Raw genomic sequence first — 19,198 nt, 5'->3', positions numbered from 1 at the left:
CTCTAAGGAAAGCCAAATTTCAGAAAATACCCCTCAAATCTATTTTTGCATCACAGGGACATTGAATATGTACACCTGAATATGTACACCTATTTCCATTGTACAAGGATACCCTTTGCTTTAAATTGGTTCTCTTAATAGTTACCTAAATTTGAAATTTATTTGGCATCTGTTTTTTAGTTTCAAACATGTTTTATTTATTGCCCAATTGCTGGAAACAAACATTTACGGTGACCTAATGATGCCAGATGGTACCAAAAGACTTTGTCTGAGAAGTATTCAAAATCACGATGCAGGGTTCAGGGCTCAGCATCCAGGCCGAGTCTGCCATTGCCTGGTTGTGCAATCGTGTGCTCTTTCTTAAATGCGGGAACATGCCCCTTAATTAGACCCAGACATTACGAGACGAGACCAAAAATTCAAGTGCTTCAAGACCTTCCTATTGTAAATCCCAAAAGAGCAGAAAATTCCACATATAAACACCTGAGTTAACTAAGAAGAACCGAAATACTGGAAGACCTGAAGTAGATGTAAGGGAAGAGAAGATGTTTCTAGTACAGCACTCGAGCACAGATAAAGATGATCAAATATCATGCAAACCCACTTCTATAGTTTGCAAGCATAAAATATCTCCATAATGGTTCAAAAAAAAAAACCCATAAAAAAATCACCTCTAAGATTAACTTCTCTAATATATATCCTGCAGAAGAAAATAATCTTTATGTGGATTAGGAAGAAAGGACCAGTACTTGATGTGAAATCCTGAAATCATTGGAAGAGCTTCTTTTTCCTTTAATTATTGGTTATATAAATAATAAGACCTGGGGTAAAATTGAGTTAAAGTGACACAAGAATTGTTTGGGATCCTCTTAGAGGTTCCAGAAGTTGTTCCAACAGTTCTCTTTGGACAAGAAAGATGGAAACAGAATGGACCAGTGGAGAAAAAGTTAATTTAATTGGAGATAGGTCTCTTTGGCAGATAAATTCAATAACGTTCTCAAGCTCTAAACCTTAGCACTGGAAAACACACACACACACACGCACACATACACACTCTCTCTCTCTGTCTCTCTCTCACTCTCTCTCTCTGTCTGTCTCTCTCTCACTTCTGAATGGCCAAACCAATACACTTAGCTTTTGTTTAAAAAAACTTTTTTTTTAAAATAACCGTCATGAAGAAATGAAGAGGAAAATGTGAGCTCATCGAAGTGGAAAATACCCTAATTACATAGCTGAAAGTGCTTTTTTAAAAAAGTCTCAATACCTCTGTCACATGACTTTGAAGAACAATATTTCCTGGTTTCCACCATACAGAAGCCAATGAGAAAGTAGGGAAACAGATGTCATGCCTGTCAATTCCACATGGCAGAAAAAATATAGATGGATGGATGGATGGATACAGATGAGGATGTAGAGATGGGAGACGGACTTTCAAAATCTCCTCTCAGTGATGGAAAATGAGTTTAGTGCTCAATTGAGGGAGCTGGGACATTAAGTTCTGCTTAGAGACCTGTTCCTTAATTTCCACAAAATCTCCTCTGCCCTGACTATAAGAGTATTACTGGGGTGAAGCCTAAAGCTATGATGAAATACTAGTTACATTCTGATGGAAATAATGCCAGAATCATTGTAAAACTTTTCACACTGGTTATTTCCCTACATGGAGTCCATAAACTACATAAATAGATGAAAAGTCTAAAAAAAGAATAACTATAAAACATTTTACCAAAGACTCTTGGCCTCTCATTGGGCTTCATCCCGTATGTGGGAAGGAGACCTGAGTTGGCCAGGCTGGGTCAACAGTGGGTTCAGGTGTCTATGTGGCTCTCTCCCCTTCCCCATTTTTCAGGCCACTTGCTCTCAGGGGCAGGGCCCTCCCGGGTGAACTTGGACCTCTTGCAGAGGTGCTGCTGGACAGCAATTGGGGAAGCCGCAGGGCTGGTGCTACCAGACGTCTGCCGTCTCCATGAGCAGAGAGCCCTGTCGGGGTGTGCTGATTGCGTTTACTGAAGTTTGGCCTCCGTCAGGTGGAATAAGTTATTAACACCAGGCACTTTCTGTGCCATCTGGGTTTTTCTTCAGTGTCCCGCTCAAATACTCCTTTGGCATAATCTAGAAATATTTAATTGAGTGTTAGTGAGTCTGGTTGTCTCCAGTGGCTCTAAAATGGCCATCCTTGCCAAACCTTACCTGTGTCAGCAGCAGAGGTATCGTTGAAGGTGTCACACATGTCTCAGTGATGGGTGCCTGGAGCTCTGCAGCATTGGCAGGTCTTGCTCCAGCAACCTCTGCCAGATTGACTGCGTGCAGGGGCCCTTTTGTTGGAGTCAAGAAGATCAATAAAGAGAGGGATAAGATCCAAAGGGGAAAAGAGCCGCATGTGAAAGAGAACACGTCTGCATGTCACTGGGCTGTTGCCAGTGGTGAGGAGAACTGCTAGTTTTACTTGGATTGAGAATGTGAGTCTGAGACATTAGGATAATCAAAATATAGATTCTTAGAACTGAAGTAGAGTGCTTCAGAGAGTGGTTGATGACCCAGACATTACCCTTCCGACTACCTAATATCCAGTCTTTACCCAGGCCAATGTCTTTTGGGCACCAAAGAGTATGTCAGCTTCAAGGGTTCACTTACCCTGACCTGTTTAATAGACAAGCAAGTTTATGCTGCTTTGGTCCTTCCCAAGCCCCTCCTCTCAGATGTTTTTCATTTTATTGGCAATGAAAATGCCTTTATCATGACAGGAATATCAAATTTCCATATTTTATACGTCTAGAGCTCACTAAAATAATATACCTATTAATAATTAGACTCCTGTTTTTGCAGAGGAATAGGCATTGAGAATAATTACGGGGCAGTTCAGAGTGGAAGCATGTTACGTACTTCTGATATTGGCAAAGTGGCAAGATTTTGTGGTCATTACATTTGAAGATGACAGTTCTGAGCACGTTGGAAGTAGCTTTAAGAGATCATGGCTTGAATTGATGGTTGATTTAGGTTCTATACATTACAAGAAGGTTTAGAGTCACAGCTGGTATTTCTAGGATCTGATGATGTTTCTTGGCTTTGTCTACATGATCCCTTGAAATTGAGATTTACTAAAATGAAGTGGAATCATCTGGTTTACTAAAAAAAAATCTCCAATCCTCTGGAATCTGACCCATGAAATTGTAGTGAAAAAAGCAACATTGCCCTATGTCAAGAGATGACAAAATGATTCCCCTACTCCGTCCTGCACCTTCCCCCACAATGATGATAGTACTGTTTCTTTTTCTTTCTTGACCTCCCATTTTTTTTTCTCTTGTCCCCTTTTGTGTATAAAAGAATTTATATATAATATTGGATATTCTGTTACGGTGAGATCTCTTTAGGAGATTGTGCATTTATTCTAGTGATAATGCTGTTGTGCAGTTTTGAAATTTCTGTTTTGAAGGAATTGTTTAAAACTAGTTTATGAGCTGCACGAGAATATTAGTCTTTCTTTGATCTTCTGCAGCTCACTCATTTACTGTATTCTTAATGAATCTGAAAGCTTCCAATTCAGTGAGCAGGGATTTGCCACCATTGAGGATATTTAAAATAATGTCTTCAGTCCTGAAAGAATTCTAAAATCGAAACAGAGGACTTGTAAATATTTGAACAAATATTTGAACAAAGCCATGGCTTCAAGGTGACCACTTTGAAAAGGACTGGTTTAGAATGTGTAAGCTTTAATGGGATTGTTAAGACTGTGGTCTTAACATTCTGTAGCTTTTGGGTAGGCCTCTTAATAAGATGGCGTATTTTTATAAAATTGATAGCTGATAGAGAACATTCACATTTATGACCTTACTTGACTGTCAAACCAACTTCAAAACAAGGAAAAGTAGGTAGTCTTGTCTCCCATTTACTTAAGTGAAACTTGAGGCTCAGAGAGGTAGGGAACTAGCTTGTGTTGGTATTTCCAACTCCATAACTCTTTTTCCATTTTAGCAAACTCTTCATATTTCTGACTCTCAGTTTCTTCGTTTTTCAAATAATTGGTTTGGTTGAGAAGGCTACCAAAGCCTCCTATAGCCCTGCAGTCTTCTGCCAGTGAGATTTTGACATCTTTCTTCTTTTTCACAGTCTTAGACGCCACTGATACTAACTAACATATGCACAGAATCTATGGACAAAATCAACTGTGGAAACATCAAATATAGTCAGTACGTACCTAGAATGATCTCTCAAATCCTCTCTGACTTGAGAGACTCCTCTCAAGTACTGGCTTCTCCAGAAAGCCTTCCAGTCCTTCTTCAACCCACATTGTGCTCTCCTTCCTGAACTCTTCCTGCATTTAGAATCCAGTCTTTCTCACCAGGTTGTTCTTTTCATGAGGGCAGGGCCACTTAAGAACTAAGCTCAGTGCTGGGCCCAGATGAGTAGTCAGTAAATATATTAGCATCAGTCAGGTTAGGCTAGCTTGTGCTGTAGTAATAAAGATGACGAAAGCTTACATTTTGTATGCCCTAGATGTCTAACAGGTAAGCAGGGGGCTCTGTGCTAATATCTCTCAGGGACTCAGGCTTGATGGTGGTTCCTCCATGTTACTGCTGTGCTATCGCAGCATGGCACATGGCCTCCTCAATTCTTAGAGCAGGGAAGGGAAGTACTTCAAGGGACACTCATTACTTTTTTTTGTGTGTGTGAGGAAGATCAGCCCTGAGCTAATATCCATGCTAATCCTCCTCTTTTTGCTGAGGAAGACCAGCTCTGAGCTAACATCTATTGTCAATCTGCCTCCTTTTTTTTTTCCCCCAAAGCCCCAGTAGATAGTCGTATGTCATAGCTGCACATCCTTCTAGTTGCTGTATGTGGGACGTGGCCGGAGAAGTGGTGCCTCGGTGCGCGCCCAGGATCCGAACCCAGGCTGCCAGGAGTGGAGCGCGCGCACTTAACCGCTAAGCCACGGGCCGGCCCCACTCATTACTTTTCCACAGCCCATTTACAGAATGAGTCACACAGCCCCACCTAACTGTTAGCGCTATAGACTGAATTGTAGCCCCCTCAAAATTCATATGTTGAAGTCTTAAGCCCCAATGTGACTATATTTGGAGATAAAATCTCTATAAGGAGGTAATTAAGATTAAATGAGGTCGTAAGGGTGGGGCCCTGATATGATAGGATTAGTGTTCTTATAAGAAGAGACACCAGAGAGCTCACTCTGCCATGTTGAGGACACAGCAAGATGGCAGCCTCCTACAAGCTGGAAAGAGCGTCCTCACCAGAACCGACCATGCTGGTACCTTGATCTTGGATTTTGACCCTCCAGAACTGTGAGAAAATGAATGTTATTTAGGCCCCTGAATCTATGGCATTTTGTTATGGCAGCCCAAGCAGGCTAATACAGTTAGGGAGCCAGGACATGTGGGGAAGCAAGTGGTTCCTTGGTGAGTAGTAAATGTTCCCACCACAAGTGGTAGAATAATGGTCAAGAGAGACGTGGTTCTCTGCTTGCAGGGAACTAAAGAAACCTGTTAGTATGATTTGTGGCATTCAGTTTTTCTATACTACTTGCAACCAAACTGTAGGTAATTATTAGTTTTGAGTTCTGTGTATTTGGATGAGATGCAGAAAAACTGAAAGCTTAGCCAAATGAGGCATGTGTTACAATTTGCATAGTGCTATGAGGCCCAAAATGTTTTTTCTTCCTTTGTTCCTTTCTACATAGACAGAAAGGAGACTGACAAGCAGTGAAGCTTAATATAGAAAATGTCTCTCAATACAGTTGTAGAAATAAGCATTGGGAAAAATAGGTCTTTATGTTCATCATTTAGGATCTGGTTACCATAGTAATAATAACCATGCCTGTATGCTCATCTTTATTTCCTCCCTTAACATGAGTCTTTTTAGACACATCCTTGGTAATAGGATAAATTTCATCATCTCACCGTCTAGTACTAGGATTTATGATGTGATTTGTGTTGTTTTGCTGCAAGGAAAGGCTAACGGGAATTATGATGTCAGAATATAATCATGACAATGCTTAATTATTTTTGCAACTTAAGAATAGCAAGGCACACATATTACAACCTTGTAGACTTGACTGTTGAAATGCTCAAATCATTTTAGAGGTGGGAAAAATAGGCAGCCCAAATTTGATCGTTTATTTAGAAAAGATGTCAAGTAGAATCATAAGTTTCACGCTTAAGAATTTTTTTCCCCTGTATGTTACTTTAAAACCATTTTTGCCTTAGTGTAACTTTTAAAATACCGTTTCATAAACTAAAGTAGTTGTCTGGAATTCCTTGAAGCCCTTATTTGGCTTCAGCAGGCTTTAAACAAATACACTGTCAGAAATCAATGTGGATACATTTCCAGCAGTTAATGCCCTAGTCACAGTAGATACTTTGTAAAATCAATAGCCTGAAATATCAGAGGATTATGGTTATATCAGATACCCCAAATGCCTAACATTGTTTTAATTACTCTAATAAAAGAAAGCTGGGTGGACTTTAAAAAAAAAACCTTGCCTATAAAGAATGTTCTGCTCAAGCCAAAGAAAATTTTTTACAAGTTCTTTTAGAAAATCTGGAAGTATTTAAGTGTTTTCCTCTTCTTCTTATGAGACAATGCCTGTTATCCTGCCAGTGCTCCATCGTACAATATTCTCCTTTATGATGATGGGCCTTCAGAACAAGTTGATCAAATATGTTGTTCTAGTTGCATTGGTGATAGGGTTCAGGGATTTGGACCCTCTTTCTTATTGGCACATAGATATAAACATATTTAATGTTCTGTTACATGGACATTGAAGAGCTCTCACGAGGTTTTCAAGTTTAATTTGGAGCCGTAGTTGGTCCAGAGGCTTGAAGAACACTGTTTTGCTCAGAAGATGGGCAGAAGTCATTTTGCCGGAGTGGAGATGTGTTTATATTATAGTGAAAAGATTGGTGATAGGAACAAGGAAGAGCTGTGACAGAAGCTTGGGTTAATCCAAACCGTTACATACAGTGAGAACTTTCCCCGTAAGGGACCTCATTCTGGCCTGATGAAAAGAAGTCCAAGATTTCCAAAAACAGGATTCACATTCCTCAACCAGATTCATCGTACTCTGGGTGTAGCTTCTGTTCTCCAGAATACCTCAAAGTTTTCTGCCAGAACATTGGAATAAGGTGCTTCTGGGTGTGGGTGGAGGTGAGCATAACAATTGAACAGGTGGAATAATTTATGGGACACTTGTGCAGTGTGGGTTGATAGACCATAATGTGACTTTGTAATGGGTCACAAGTCACGATATGCAAAATCTGCATTTCATGACCATCTTGAATAGTTTCTGATATTTTGCCTATTGATAATCATCTATCATTCATTATATTTATTTCTTACAATCTGAGAAGGAGTTAAGAGCCATGACTATTTTCAGGAAGATAGAGCAGCCCTATTTGTGAATACAGGCTAGCAGGAAAGGGGTGGGTAAGAGGAAGGGTCAAGAAGAGGAGGCGCCTCCTGGTTATCACTGATCAAGTTGGTCTAGGTCAGGGTGTGATGTTAGGATTAGGAAACATGTGGCATCATGGAATCTAGTGTATCAACCTGGCAGGCTGATACAACCTGGCAGGGGAACATTTAAGGAACACTGACCTTCACAGGATTGCCCTGACACTGGACACCGTTCCACCATAGCTCCCTGGTTATTCTCACCCCTGTACTAGAACTTTCATAAAATCATAGAATTTAGGTACTTCAATGAATATTAGCAATCAGTCTATCCTTAAAATTTTATTGATGAGGAAGCTAAAGTCCAGAGAGGTAAACTAATTTGCTTCACGTCTTATATTGAGTTTGTGGTAGGTGAAGACTAAAACTGAGGCTTTCTGGTTCCTACTCCAATGTTGTTTCTACTATTCCATCCTGGCTCTTAGGCCATCTCTTCTGGGAGTGGAGGATTCACAAGAAACCATAGCTATCTGTATAAGTTGGCTTGGGCTTCCATAACAAAATGCCATAGACTGGGTGGCTTAAACAACCAAAATATGTTCTCATAGTTTTAGAGATTGGAAGTCTAAGATCAAGATGCCCACAGATTGAATTCCTGGTAGGGCTCTCTTCCTGGTTTGTCGTTGGCTACCTTCTCGCTAGGTCCTCACACGGCAGAGAAAGAGAGAGTGTGCTCTGGTCTTTCTTCGTCTACTTATAAAGACACTAACCCTATCACAAGGGCTGCACGCTAATGACCTTATCTAAACCTAATTATCTCCCAAAGGCCCCACTTCTAATGCCATCCCATTAGGGTCAGGACTTCAACATATGAATTTGGGGGGAGGGCACACAAACTTTCAGTCCATACCACCAGCTGAACATGAAAGGACGGATATATTCTCTGGGACCTGTCATGCTTGGGGGGAGCAGATGCAGAGTGGGCTCCACTGTTTTGGCTCTTCGTGGTCTTGGTCCTCTGGTGACAAGACATGGCACATGACAAGAAGGATCTTGATGCTTCCAAAGTGAAATCGTCTGCTGCTTGCACATTGATATCAACTGGTTGAATTATTGTAATTCAGTGACATGCTATGTTGTGCTTCTTGATTAGAGTTAAAAATGAAATCCGTGAAATTACAAACTCTTGGCAGCATTTATTCCCTGACCATTTCTTTACAAGCCAGAGCACTTTTGTAAAAATCTGAACATTTTTAGCAAAATCTTAATATCTTTTTTCTTTTTTTATTTCTAGATCTAACTTACTTATTTTTACACATCTCTTTTCCATAAGTTGTATCGATCTGGGACATTGTATATCGAGTAACTGTTAGATTACTTGGTCATTAGTTAGGTAAGTCCAGGTTTTTAAAAGAGGGGCCTGGAGGAAGGGTCTAATATTGATTGCAAGCTGAGTGTGTGATGGCCATCTGGCTATCTCATGTAGAATCTGTCTCACATGTGTTGTCTCAGTTTTCTTGAGAGCTCTGTGAAAATAGACATTTTTAGTTCCATTTTATAGAGGAGGAAATAGACAGAGGTTGAGAGTTTTGCCCATGGTCAGGTAGGTGGTAATTGGTAAAGTTAGGATTTGGATCTATGTTGGTCCAACTTCAAAAGCTGTGTTCTTGCCATTTACTCAGTTATGGGTCGTCTTTACACTACTTTGCAATGGGCCCACAGGGAATATGATTATGTGGAGAGGTCAGTTTCACATTCCTAAAGCGATAACTCTGCCAGACATGGAGATGCCTGGGAGTTTGCCTTATGTTGGGATTTTTCTTCTTAGGGACAGTATTTGTTGGGGAAAGAGATCATTTGTGCTGGACTTAAAAGCTCCTTTCTGCTCTTTGAGGAGAAGTATAAACAATGGGCCTTTAATAATTATCCAATTTCATATTTTGGTCCTCTGATTACTGATCATGTTGACCTTAAATATAATTTATTCCCTTTTTCCTCATGAATGATATACATCTCAATTTTTTTTTTTTTTTACTAGTGAGGGGAACTACCAGATGTAGAAAACTATGCTTTTATAAAAACACTTAATCTTTTCCTCTTCCTCCTTCTCTTGATCAATATTTCTGTGTTTGCCATTACTTCAAAGATACCAAATGTTTCACTGGAAGCAATCCAAAACTTTTCTGGGGAAAAGGAGCTGTGATGCTTCCTTTCCCCTGTCCCCTGATTAATTTTGATATCCAACCACAAATCAAATCCCAAATTTGGAAAATTCTCCATTGCTTAGCTCCACCTCATTCTCTGACTTTCCCCACCCACCCTCTCTGTTCCTTCGTATTTGGCCTGCCTTCCTCTGTCCTTCCCTCCCCACATACCCGCCCTGGGGTCCCTCCCGGTTGGTAGTCAGTCTTGGGCTTAGCTAGAGCTGCTCCATCTCATTGGAATCTCTCTCCCCAGTCCAGCCATTGAGTCACTGCCTTATTTCAGCTCTTGCCTAAACACAGTCCTGCATACTCTTGTAAGAGTTGCAATGAATCAGCCTTCTTTCTCCTTTCATGTTTTACTTAAGTGCAATCTCTAGGAGCATTTTAAAAATCTGTATTACTTTAACACTTTGTTTTGTTTATTTGTTCCTTTGGCTCCAGTGCCTTATTCTCTTTGGAAAACGTTCTTTATTCAAACTCAAAGTATTTTATACTTTATTGTATACTGGTTCCTGATAACAAAATAAAATGAGTTACATATGTGTGATAAGGATAATTCATAAGAATATTTCAATATTATCGTTTTTAAATGTCTTAAATAGTAAGACTAAATAGTGGGTCCTTGACATGGTGGCCATCTTCATGGAGTAGTCCTTTTACTAGTGAAATATGTGAACTCTTTTTTTTTTTTATAATTTTTATTTATTTATTTTTTCCCCCAAAGCCCCAGTAGATAGTTGTATGTCATAGCTGCACATCCTTCCAGTTGCTGCACGTGGGACGTGGCCCCAGGATGGCCGGAGAAGCGGCGCCTCGGTGCGAGCCCGGGACCCGAACCCGGGCCGCCAGCAGCAGAGCGCGCGCACTCAACCGCTAAGCCACGGGGCCGGCCCTGTGAACTCTTTTAATAAATGTATCCTGAGAGCCTAGCAATTGGCCAGTACTTTAACACTTTATAGATTGTACCCACACAGGCTCAAGCTGAGGAGGACGGATGGTGATCCAGCCCATTTTCTTCTTACCAAATGCTATGTCCTGGTGCAGAAGACATCCCAAAAGGTCACCTTTTTCTAGTCTCCACACAGGGACTAATGGGATAAAGGCAGCCCTGCTTGGACCTGCTTCATTTAATCTTACCGCAGTCCTTTGAAGTTGGGCTTTTTGTCCCATTGTCCCTTACTAGCCAAGAGTAGGCTGGACGATTTATTGAACATTTCACTGCTCATCTGAGAGAGCTGGGATTTAGATCCAGGTCTAATGGTTCCAATCCAGCACTCTTTTCTTTTCCCTAAGGCTGGGTCTTCCTTCCCCAGAACCTGGCATAGTGCGGGAAACATTCTTGAAATGAGGATATCATGGGTACCAGTGATTTTAAGGTATGAAAATTGAATCTCATGAAACCACACTCCAATATTTATCACAACCTCTTCAAGTTATTGTTCATCTCTGAAGTAACTCCAGAGGTGAATTTTTTTTTAAAATTGTTTGTTTACTGCAGTAACATTGGTTTATAACATTGTATAAATTTCAGGTGTACATCATTATACTTCTATTTCTGCATAGATTACATCATGTTCACCACCCCAATACTAATTACAACCCATCACCACACACATGTGCCAAATTATCCCTTTCGCCCTCCTCGCTCCCCACTTCCCCTCTGGTAACCACCAATCCAATCTCTGTCTCTATGTGTTTGTTTATTGTTGTTATTATCTACTACTTAATGAAGGAAATCATACAGTATTTGACCTTCTCCCTCTGACTTATTTCACTTTGCATTATACCCTCAATGTCCATCCATGTTGTCACAAATGGCTGGATTTCGTCATTTCTTATGGCTGAGTAGTGTTGCATTGTGTATATATACCACATCTTCTTTATCCATTCGTCCCTTGATGGGCACTCAGGTTGCTTCCAAGTCTTGGCTATTGTGAATAACGCTGCAATGAACACAGGGGTGCATGTATCTTTATGCAGTGGTGTTTTCAAGTTCTTTGGATAAATACCCAGCAGTGGAATAGCTGGATCATATGATAGTTCTAGCCTTGATTTTTTGAGGAATCTCCACACTGTTTTCCATAGTGGCTGCACCAGTTTGCACTCCCACCAGCAGTGTATGAGAGCTCCCTTCTCTCCACATCCTCTCCAACACATGGTGTTTCCTGTCTTGTTAATTATGGCCATTCTGACGGGCGTGAGGTGGTATCTCATTGTAGTTTTGATTTGCATTTCCCTGATAGTTAATTATTTTGAACATCTTTTCATGTGTCTGTTGGCCATCTGTATATCTTCTTTGGAGAAATGTCTGTTCAGGTCTTTTGCCCATTTTTTAATTGGGTTGGTAGTTTTTTTGTCGTTGAGATGCATGAGTTCTTTATATATTTTGGAGATTAACTCCTTATCAGATGTATGGTTTGCAAATATCTTCTCCCAATTGTTAGGTTGTCTTTTTGTTTTGTTGATGATTTCCTTTGCTGTGCAGAAGCTTTTTAGTTTGATGTAGTCCCATTTGTTTATTTTTTCTATTGTTTCTCTTGCCCGGTCAGACATGGTGCTTGAAAATATGTTGCTGAGACCGATGTCGAACATAGGCGTACTGCCTATGTTTTCTTCTGGAAGTTTCATAGTTTCAGGTCTTACACTCAAGTCTTTAATCCATTTGGAGTTAATTTTTGTGTATGGTGTAAGGTAAGGGTCTACTTTCATTTTTGTCCATGTGGCTATCCAGTTTTCCCAACACCATTTGTTGAAGAGACTTTCTTTCTCCATTGTGTGTTCTGGGCTCCTTTGTCAAAGATTAGCTGTCCATAGATGTGTGGGTTTATTTCTGGGCTTTCAATTCTATTCCATTGATCTGTTTGTCTGTTTTTGTGCCAGTACCATGATGTTTTGGTTACTATTTTGAAATGAGAGAGTGTGATACCTCCAGCTTTGTTCTTTTTTCTCAGGATTCCTTTAGCTATTCGGGGGTCTTTTGTTGTTCCATATAAATTTTAGGATTCTTTGTTCTATTTCTGTGAAAAATGTTGTTGGAACTTTGATAGGGATGGCATTGAATCTATAGATGGCTTTAGGAAGTATGGACATCTTAACTATGTTAATTCTTCCAATCCAAGAGCATGGCATATCTTTCCATTTCTTTGTGTCTTCTTCAATTTCTTTCAGCAATGTTTTATAGTTTTCCGTGTACAGCTCTTCAGAGGTGAATTTTTAATTGACAAAAAATGTGTAAGCCTTGGTTGCCAAATGATAAGTTTTGAACTATCATTCTAGATCATATACTTATAGGGAGACCTAATAAAACTATGATCACAGCTTCACTTGGAGTGTCAGGAAAGTGCCATATTACATCAAAACTGAGGTTGAAGTCTGCAGATAAGTATTCTCAATTAGGCCAAGATTTAGAAAAGTACATTATCCTGCAATCTGTTAATTCTTGACAATGTTTAAAAATTAAAAGTTTTCACACTATTGCTCGTAATAATTTTTTGTTGTAAAAGTGATAACATAAACATTCATGGAGTAATTGTAATGATTTTTAAATAGCCTTACCTACTGAGGCCTAGTGCTAATAAAGATAGGAAGGGTCAATGAGTCTTCTAAGAATGTTGGTCAGTGCACTGGTGAATTAGGACTGGGAGTAGCTCTATTTGTTTTCTCTTTTCCATTTCGTTTGCATAAATCCTGTAGGAGGAGGCTCAGACTGGGGTGAGCATCTCTGGAGATGTTGATAAAACAGAAGAGATAAGCCACAGGAGATGGTTAGGAAGCATTTGCCCAGACATGGTCCTATTATAGATGTGAGAGCAACAGAAGTACTTGAGATTGGCTCTAGTGTGCAGTAATTTGCATTTCCTAAATTGAGAAATGCAGCCTATCCGTTTATATTGAACACAGAATCCTAGACTTGGCAGAAATCATGAGTTGTCTACTTCATATCCTGGGCATTCCTGAGAGATGGTCCTCTAGCCTCTATTCCTAGTGAAGACGGCAGCATCTTCCACTGTTGAGGAGCATTAACTGTTGTAAAGGTCTTTTGCTTTATGAGTTGAATCCTCTCTTCCTATGATTTGCAGCTGTTAGTCCTGCTAATACCTTCATCTTGCAACTAGCTTCAGGCAACAAGCTTGTTTATCATATCTGAACTCTGCCATCATAGCTACACATAGTCGTCTTATCTCTGCCTTCTTCAGTTGATATTCACAGGACCTTGTTGCCAGAATCTTCATTGTTCTGTTTGCACTGCTCTAGGTGGGTCAAGAATTTAGGGAATCCTAGCATGGATGTATGGGATTATAGTGTCCCCTAATCTGCAGCCCGAGGTTGTATGAACTTATTGAGGAGCTATATAGCACATTGCTCATTTGACAGGATAGATTTTTCCTTCTGACTTGAAATAGCTCAATATTGGGTTGTAAATTTAGCACATTTCTCCTAGATGGCTTATACATAAGATATGGCTTGAAATGAGACAGGCTTTCTCTGAGAATGTGGTGAATGATTCACATAGGAGAAATTCCATTTGTGTCTTTAACTTGTAAAAATCACCTCAGTCTGGGCATGAAAGTGTGGTTAGGCAAAATTGGTCTATGTCCATGTGATTATGTCTTATGGAGAAGCAGAATCTACCAGTCTGAGAGAAGGACCTGCCGAATTGTAACATCCTATTCTATGTGGTTCTCTCCAATATGGCCTTTTGGTGTGGAGAAGAGAAAATCCTTTTTCTACCTTCCTTTCCTCTAGATACTTCTACACACAGGTAAGACTTAGTGTTTTTGGGTTGACTCTTGTGATTTTGGGTTGACTCTTGTGAGAGAGCCCTGCATATCGCCACAAGGATCTCTCTGGTGGAGTTTCTGGCTATACATTGAAGTCTCTTCATAGTTAAATAACTAAAGGGGCATACATGAAACTTTGTGCCTTGTTATAAGCCTAACTTCATGCCTTGCAGTCTATTCTCATGCTGTACAGACCCAGTTTTGAGAAGAACACACAGTGTTGTGGTACCACCTACGCCACCATTTATTTAATCTATTTGGATGGCTAGCGCTGCTCTTGGCTGTGGACCTGCAAAAACAAAGCCATGGGATAAAGCAGTCTGAATACTGTAATGAAAACCTTGTACCTTTTTTGAGACCTGGTAGAGAGAAATGATTTATTTTTTCCCTACCAAATAAAACATTCTAGAAATCCAAGGTGAAAATTGGATTTTAACTGCTACTAAAATTTTGAGCATATAAAATCAGTGAGTGTTGAGAGTTTTGCTTAAGAGAAGAACCTAAAGAGTCTGGTACAAAAATGATCTACATATGATGTGCACTGGTGTCTTACATAAATCTGATTGATAAAACTGGAAATAAACATTAAGCACGTTTTGGCAGCAGATTGCAACAGTGGAGCCCTCTGTGTTCTTAACATAATCATTTTGTTTCCAGTCTTATGCCTAGAGCGTTGTTCCTTCTTCCGTGCTTCATATTTCAGATTTAAGCCTTCTGTGATTAAGCTGGAGGAGTCTGGGAACTACCTGAATCCAGGCAGTACGTGCCTTTCTTCTCTCAGGTTCTCATTTGTTCGTGTGTTCACCCTCCCTCCCTGTCTCATCCTCTCTCATCTCCCCATCTCATCATATGCTATTTTTGGAGAGCACACAACATCCTGTCAAAATTATTAAAAGCCTTAAAAACCTAAGGACTTCAAAGCTATGATGTAACTAAACTTCATTAACTGTACTGGACCTTCTCTCGTTTTGTTTTACAATTTGGACATGTAGTTACTTAGAGCCGCATTCAGAATGTTGCATGCCTGGACCCAGCTGGAAAGAAGTACTGTCCCTGGAGGCCTGCCAGGTGACTGGTATCTACTGTCTGCTGCTCTTCTAAGGGTCACCACCTGCCCAGTGGTGTCATTGTATTCCGCCAGCTGGCCTGGGCGTGTCTGCTGATTTCCGTTGGTTTTCACAGAGCCACTGCTCGCCTGGGTGGACTGCAACTAGTTTGTTTGTTCCTTCCTTCCTTCATTCATTCAGCATTCATCCAGCGTTTGCCATGTATACTGTGTAGTGGGATATAAAGAGAAATAAGATACATTTGTATTTAATTAAAATGCATAGCAGAGGCAGTGGCACTGTGTAGAAAGTGCTGTGCAGCAAAGAGGAGGAAAGAACTCACTGAAGCTAAGGAGACATGAGGCTTCGCAGTGACAATTCTTCAGAGCTGGGGCTTACGGGATAAAGAAAGTTAATCTGGGCAAAGGAAAAAGGAGGGTTATTCCAGAGAGAAGAAAGAGCTTTTGGAAAGACATAGTTTGTTCAGAAAATAAGGGGTCCCTTGGCGTATCGGAAAGATGGATGTACCGAGGTGGAGGGGACAGAAAGAAAGTAAAAAATATTGTCTAAGGCAGGAATAGGAAAGACATTAATTATCATGCTGGGGAGTTTGCAGTCTTCAGACAGTGGAGAGTCACTGAAGGTTTTAATCAGAGTAGTAATGTGATCAGATTAGTCTTTGGAAAGATGGCTCTGGAAACCGTTGGGAGGATTTTGTAGAGGTTGAGGTAGAGGAAGGCAGAATGACCTCTTAGATCTGGAGGCTGGGCTTAACCTACAGAGTGGGGATGGAGAGTCAGGTGGCCCTCCCTGCACGACTGGCCTTGGGGTCTGTACACAGAGCAGGATCTGTTTTCCTAGACCTTTCCCAACCCTATTGAGTTGGTCTAACTTCAGGCCCCTGCCTCTCAGCTTCTTCTGACCTCTTGTGATTAATCAGGAGATGAGATGAGTCTTTACGTTTGATTGATTAACTCATGTTGCTCCAACAGCCTCTAAGCTTGGCTCTTCTGTCTGCTGGCCTTGCTTAAACTTGCCAGCGCGCGCCTTCTCAGCTTGGCTGACCTTCCTGGGTCAGACCGCTTGGCTGCCTGGAGCCCTCCTTTCTGCCAGAGCTGATCTGGCTCAGCCGATGATCATTTCTTGTACTGTCCTTTCCTGTCCTGTTCCTGCCCAGGCCTTGGTGTTATAGGGAGACTGAAAGCCACTTGTAGATGGGACCTGTGCCACATTCTCAGGGTTTACACACATGCCACCCTCTTATAATTCTGTTCCCTGATGATCCACGGCAGAGATTCAGAAAGTTTATATTGCTCTTTTAAGTGTTGAAGTTCTTATTAAGAAAAAAAAGCCATTGAAAACTTAAGTTTTATAAAGTGCTTTGAGCAGTGACAGATTTTCATAAGGCTCTAAAATTGCCAAGAAGCTCTTAGAATATGCTTGTTCGTTTTAGTGTCATATTGATTCTGTTCTGATGTTTTGTTTCCAAGTTTTAGAAGTTTTGTTTTTCCTCTCTAATTGTGTCGATAACAAAGGAGCTCGTTAATAATGTGACTGTGAAGCCCAGCAGTGCTCCGGAGCTGGGCATTGTGCGCTCAGTTAACCTTCGTATTTCCTACCTCATCATTGCAGTGTGGCAAAGCGCTCCCTGGCCTTTCAAAGCAGGAGGACTGCTGTGGAACCGTGGGTACCTCCTGGGGCTTTAACAAATGCCTGAAGTGCCCCAAGAAGCCGTGTAAGTGACGTTTCATCATTCCTTTGCAGGTTAATGTAGCGTATCTATTTCCTTGTGATTACTGTTTTAATTGTGAGACATTAGACTTTAAAAGAACTCTTACTGAATTCTAGAACATAGTGCTATAATTTGCTTTTCCAGCAAGCTTGCAAGTCTGAGAAAGCTTTTGTATCAATTCTGGTTTTTGTCTTTTTTCTTTCTTTTTTGGGGAAGATCAGCCCTGAGCTAAGATCCGTTGCCAGTCATCCCTTTTTTGCTGAGGAAGATTGGCCTTGAGCTAACATCCGTGCCCATCTTCCTCTACTTTATATGGGACGCTGCCACATGGCTTGATAAGTGGTGTGTAGGTCTGCACCCAGGATCTGAACCTGCGAACCCTGGGCTGCTAAAGCAGAGTGCGTCAACTTAACTGCTATGCTAGCAGGGCCGGCCCCTCAAATGATAAGCCCAGTTGTCATTTGCCTTCTCCAGTTGGATTACTTACTTAAAAAAAAATCTTTTAAGAGGTGATAAACTAAAATGGGCTCTTTTTTGCTCAGGTAAGGAGAAAATAAGATATCTTTAAAAAATAATAAATGTTTCAAATCCTAAAAAAGTCAGTGCAGTTGTTATTTTTTAGGGTAAATTCCTTAAATGAGAATTTCAGGGTAAATTCCTTAAATGAGAATTTTATTAATAGCCACAACTTTTGTTGTAGTCTCTCTCTCTCTCTCTCTCTCTCTCTCTCTCTCTCTCTCTCTCTCTCTCTCTCTGGCCCTGTTGTAGTTTTTCTTATACTGGAAGTTTTCAAATTTCACTTTAAAAAAAGCTAAAGTGGAGAAATGATTGATGGCTGATTTGTGAAAGAGAAATTTATACTCACTAGGACACCGTATTTTCCCTTTTCTTCTCAGTCACTACTTTTATATTATAATAGTTCTCAGCGACATGAATCTGTATTGATACTTGCATGCTTTGGTCTATAAAGTCTATTTTTCAGAACCTGTTGATTTGAGTAAATCCAGATTTACATCTTTCTGTTACTTCCTTCTCAATTATAGTTTGTATTTTTAGTTTTTTAATATAGCGTTAACTCTGGATTACTGACCTCTAATAAATATTTTTTTGAAAGGCAGAGGTAACTTGTTTCGAGTTTTTTTTTTTTTTACACTTATTCATCACGTTTCTGCCAAGAAAGCAAGTGATATTTTTCTCTGTCATCTTCCTTTGCCTTCTATAACTGAAGATTTTTATAGTTGTTTTTTATACTTTATTCTGCAAGGAATTTTTCATTTGCTTTGATTGTATAATTTTTATTTACTCTTCTTAAACATATATTGATTTGATTGATACTCTCAACTGCTTTTTAAACCTCTCTGAAAAATCTAGAATCTGTCATCTTGGAATCACCACTCCATATGTCTTTCTTATACTATCTGTTCTTCCATCGTCGTAATAATTGATTATCTCTTATTTGGACTTCCTTTGTCTCTCAAACTTACATGTTCTCTAAATCTTATGCCTGAAGTTTCACTTATTTTCTTGATGTTGCTCCTATCTTTTTTTAGAGAACCAATTTACAGAAACAGCCACAGTTTCTGATAATTAATGAATTCTTCATTTAGGGGGAAAAAGCCACACAAATGAGGACGTTCAGTACTGAGAGAATGTCCCCAGTGGGCTTTCTACACTAAGTAGATAATGATTTGCAATGTGGATTTCCAGCAAATGAGTTGAGTGTGATGGTCCTTCCTCACTGAAAGATCCATTTGCCTAAAATTATTCTGGCAACCTGACCAAAGGGATATCTAGGAGACATTTGGTATGATTTAAAGAGCATGGAGTTTGGCGTTAGGTAGACCTGAGTTTGACTCCCAGCTCTGTCATTTGCTGTTGAGTCTTTTGGATCATGAAACAAGAGTCTATATCTAAAATGTTGAAGAAGCGTTGCTTTTCTTTTTTTTTTTAACTGCCTACCCTTGATTTACTATGTAAGTTTTCCGTAGGAATATTGCAGAAGGTGGAGTGTTTCCCACTGCTAGGTCTAAGGAC

At 40.1% G+C, this 19,198-nt stretch overlaps 1 protein-coding gene across 18 annotated transcripts in view; it reads left to right on the top strand.

Moving 5' to 3' along the window:
• Positions 1-19,198, top strand: part of LTBP1 (latent transforming growth factor beta binding protein 1) — a 384,533-nt gene that overhangs the window by 203,799 nt on the left and 161,536 nt on the right. For all 18 annotated transcript variants that reach the window (XM_087436922.1, XM_087436919.1, XM_087436921.1 and 15 more), the window contains one exon: positions 17,065-17,167. In XM_087436922.1, coding sequence (XP_087293048.1) covers positions 17,065-17,167 — 103 coding nt within the window. The remainder of the gene's footprint in view (positions 1-17,064; positions 17,168-19,198) is intronic.

The sequence above is a fragment of the Ceratotherium simum genome, chromosome 11 (genome assembly GCF_057802395.1).
Source record: "Ceratotherium simum simum isolate JZ-2026a chromosome 11, ASM5780239v1, whole genome shotgun sequence".
Classification (NCBI taxonomy): Eukaryota; Metazoa; Chordata; class Mammalia; order Perissodactyla; family Rhinocerotidae; genus Ceratotherium; species Ceratotherium simum.
The sequence above is the reverse complement of the archived record's forward strand: the minus strand, read 5'-3'. Positions and strand labels throughout refer to the sequence as shown.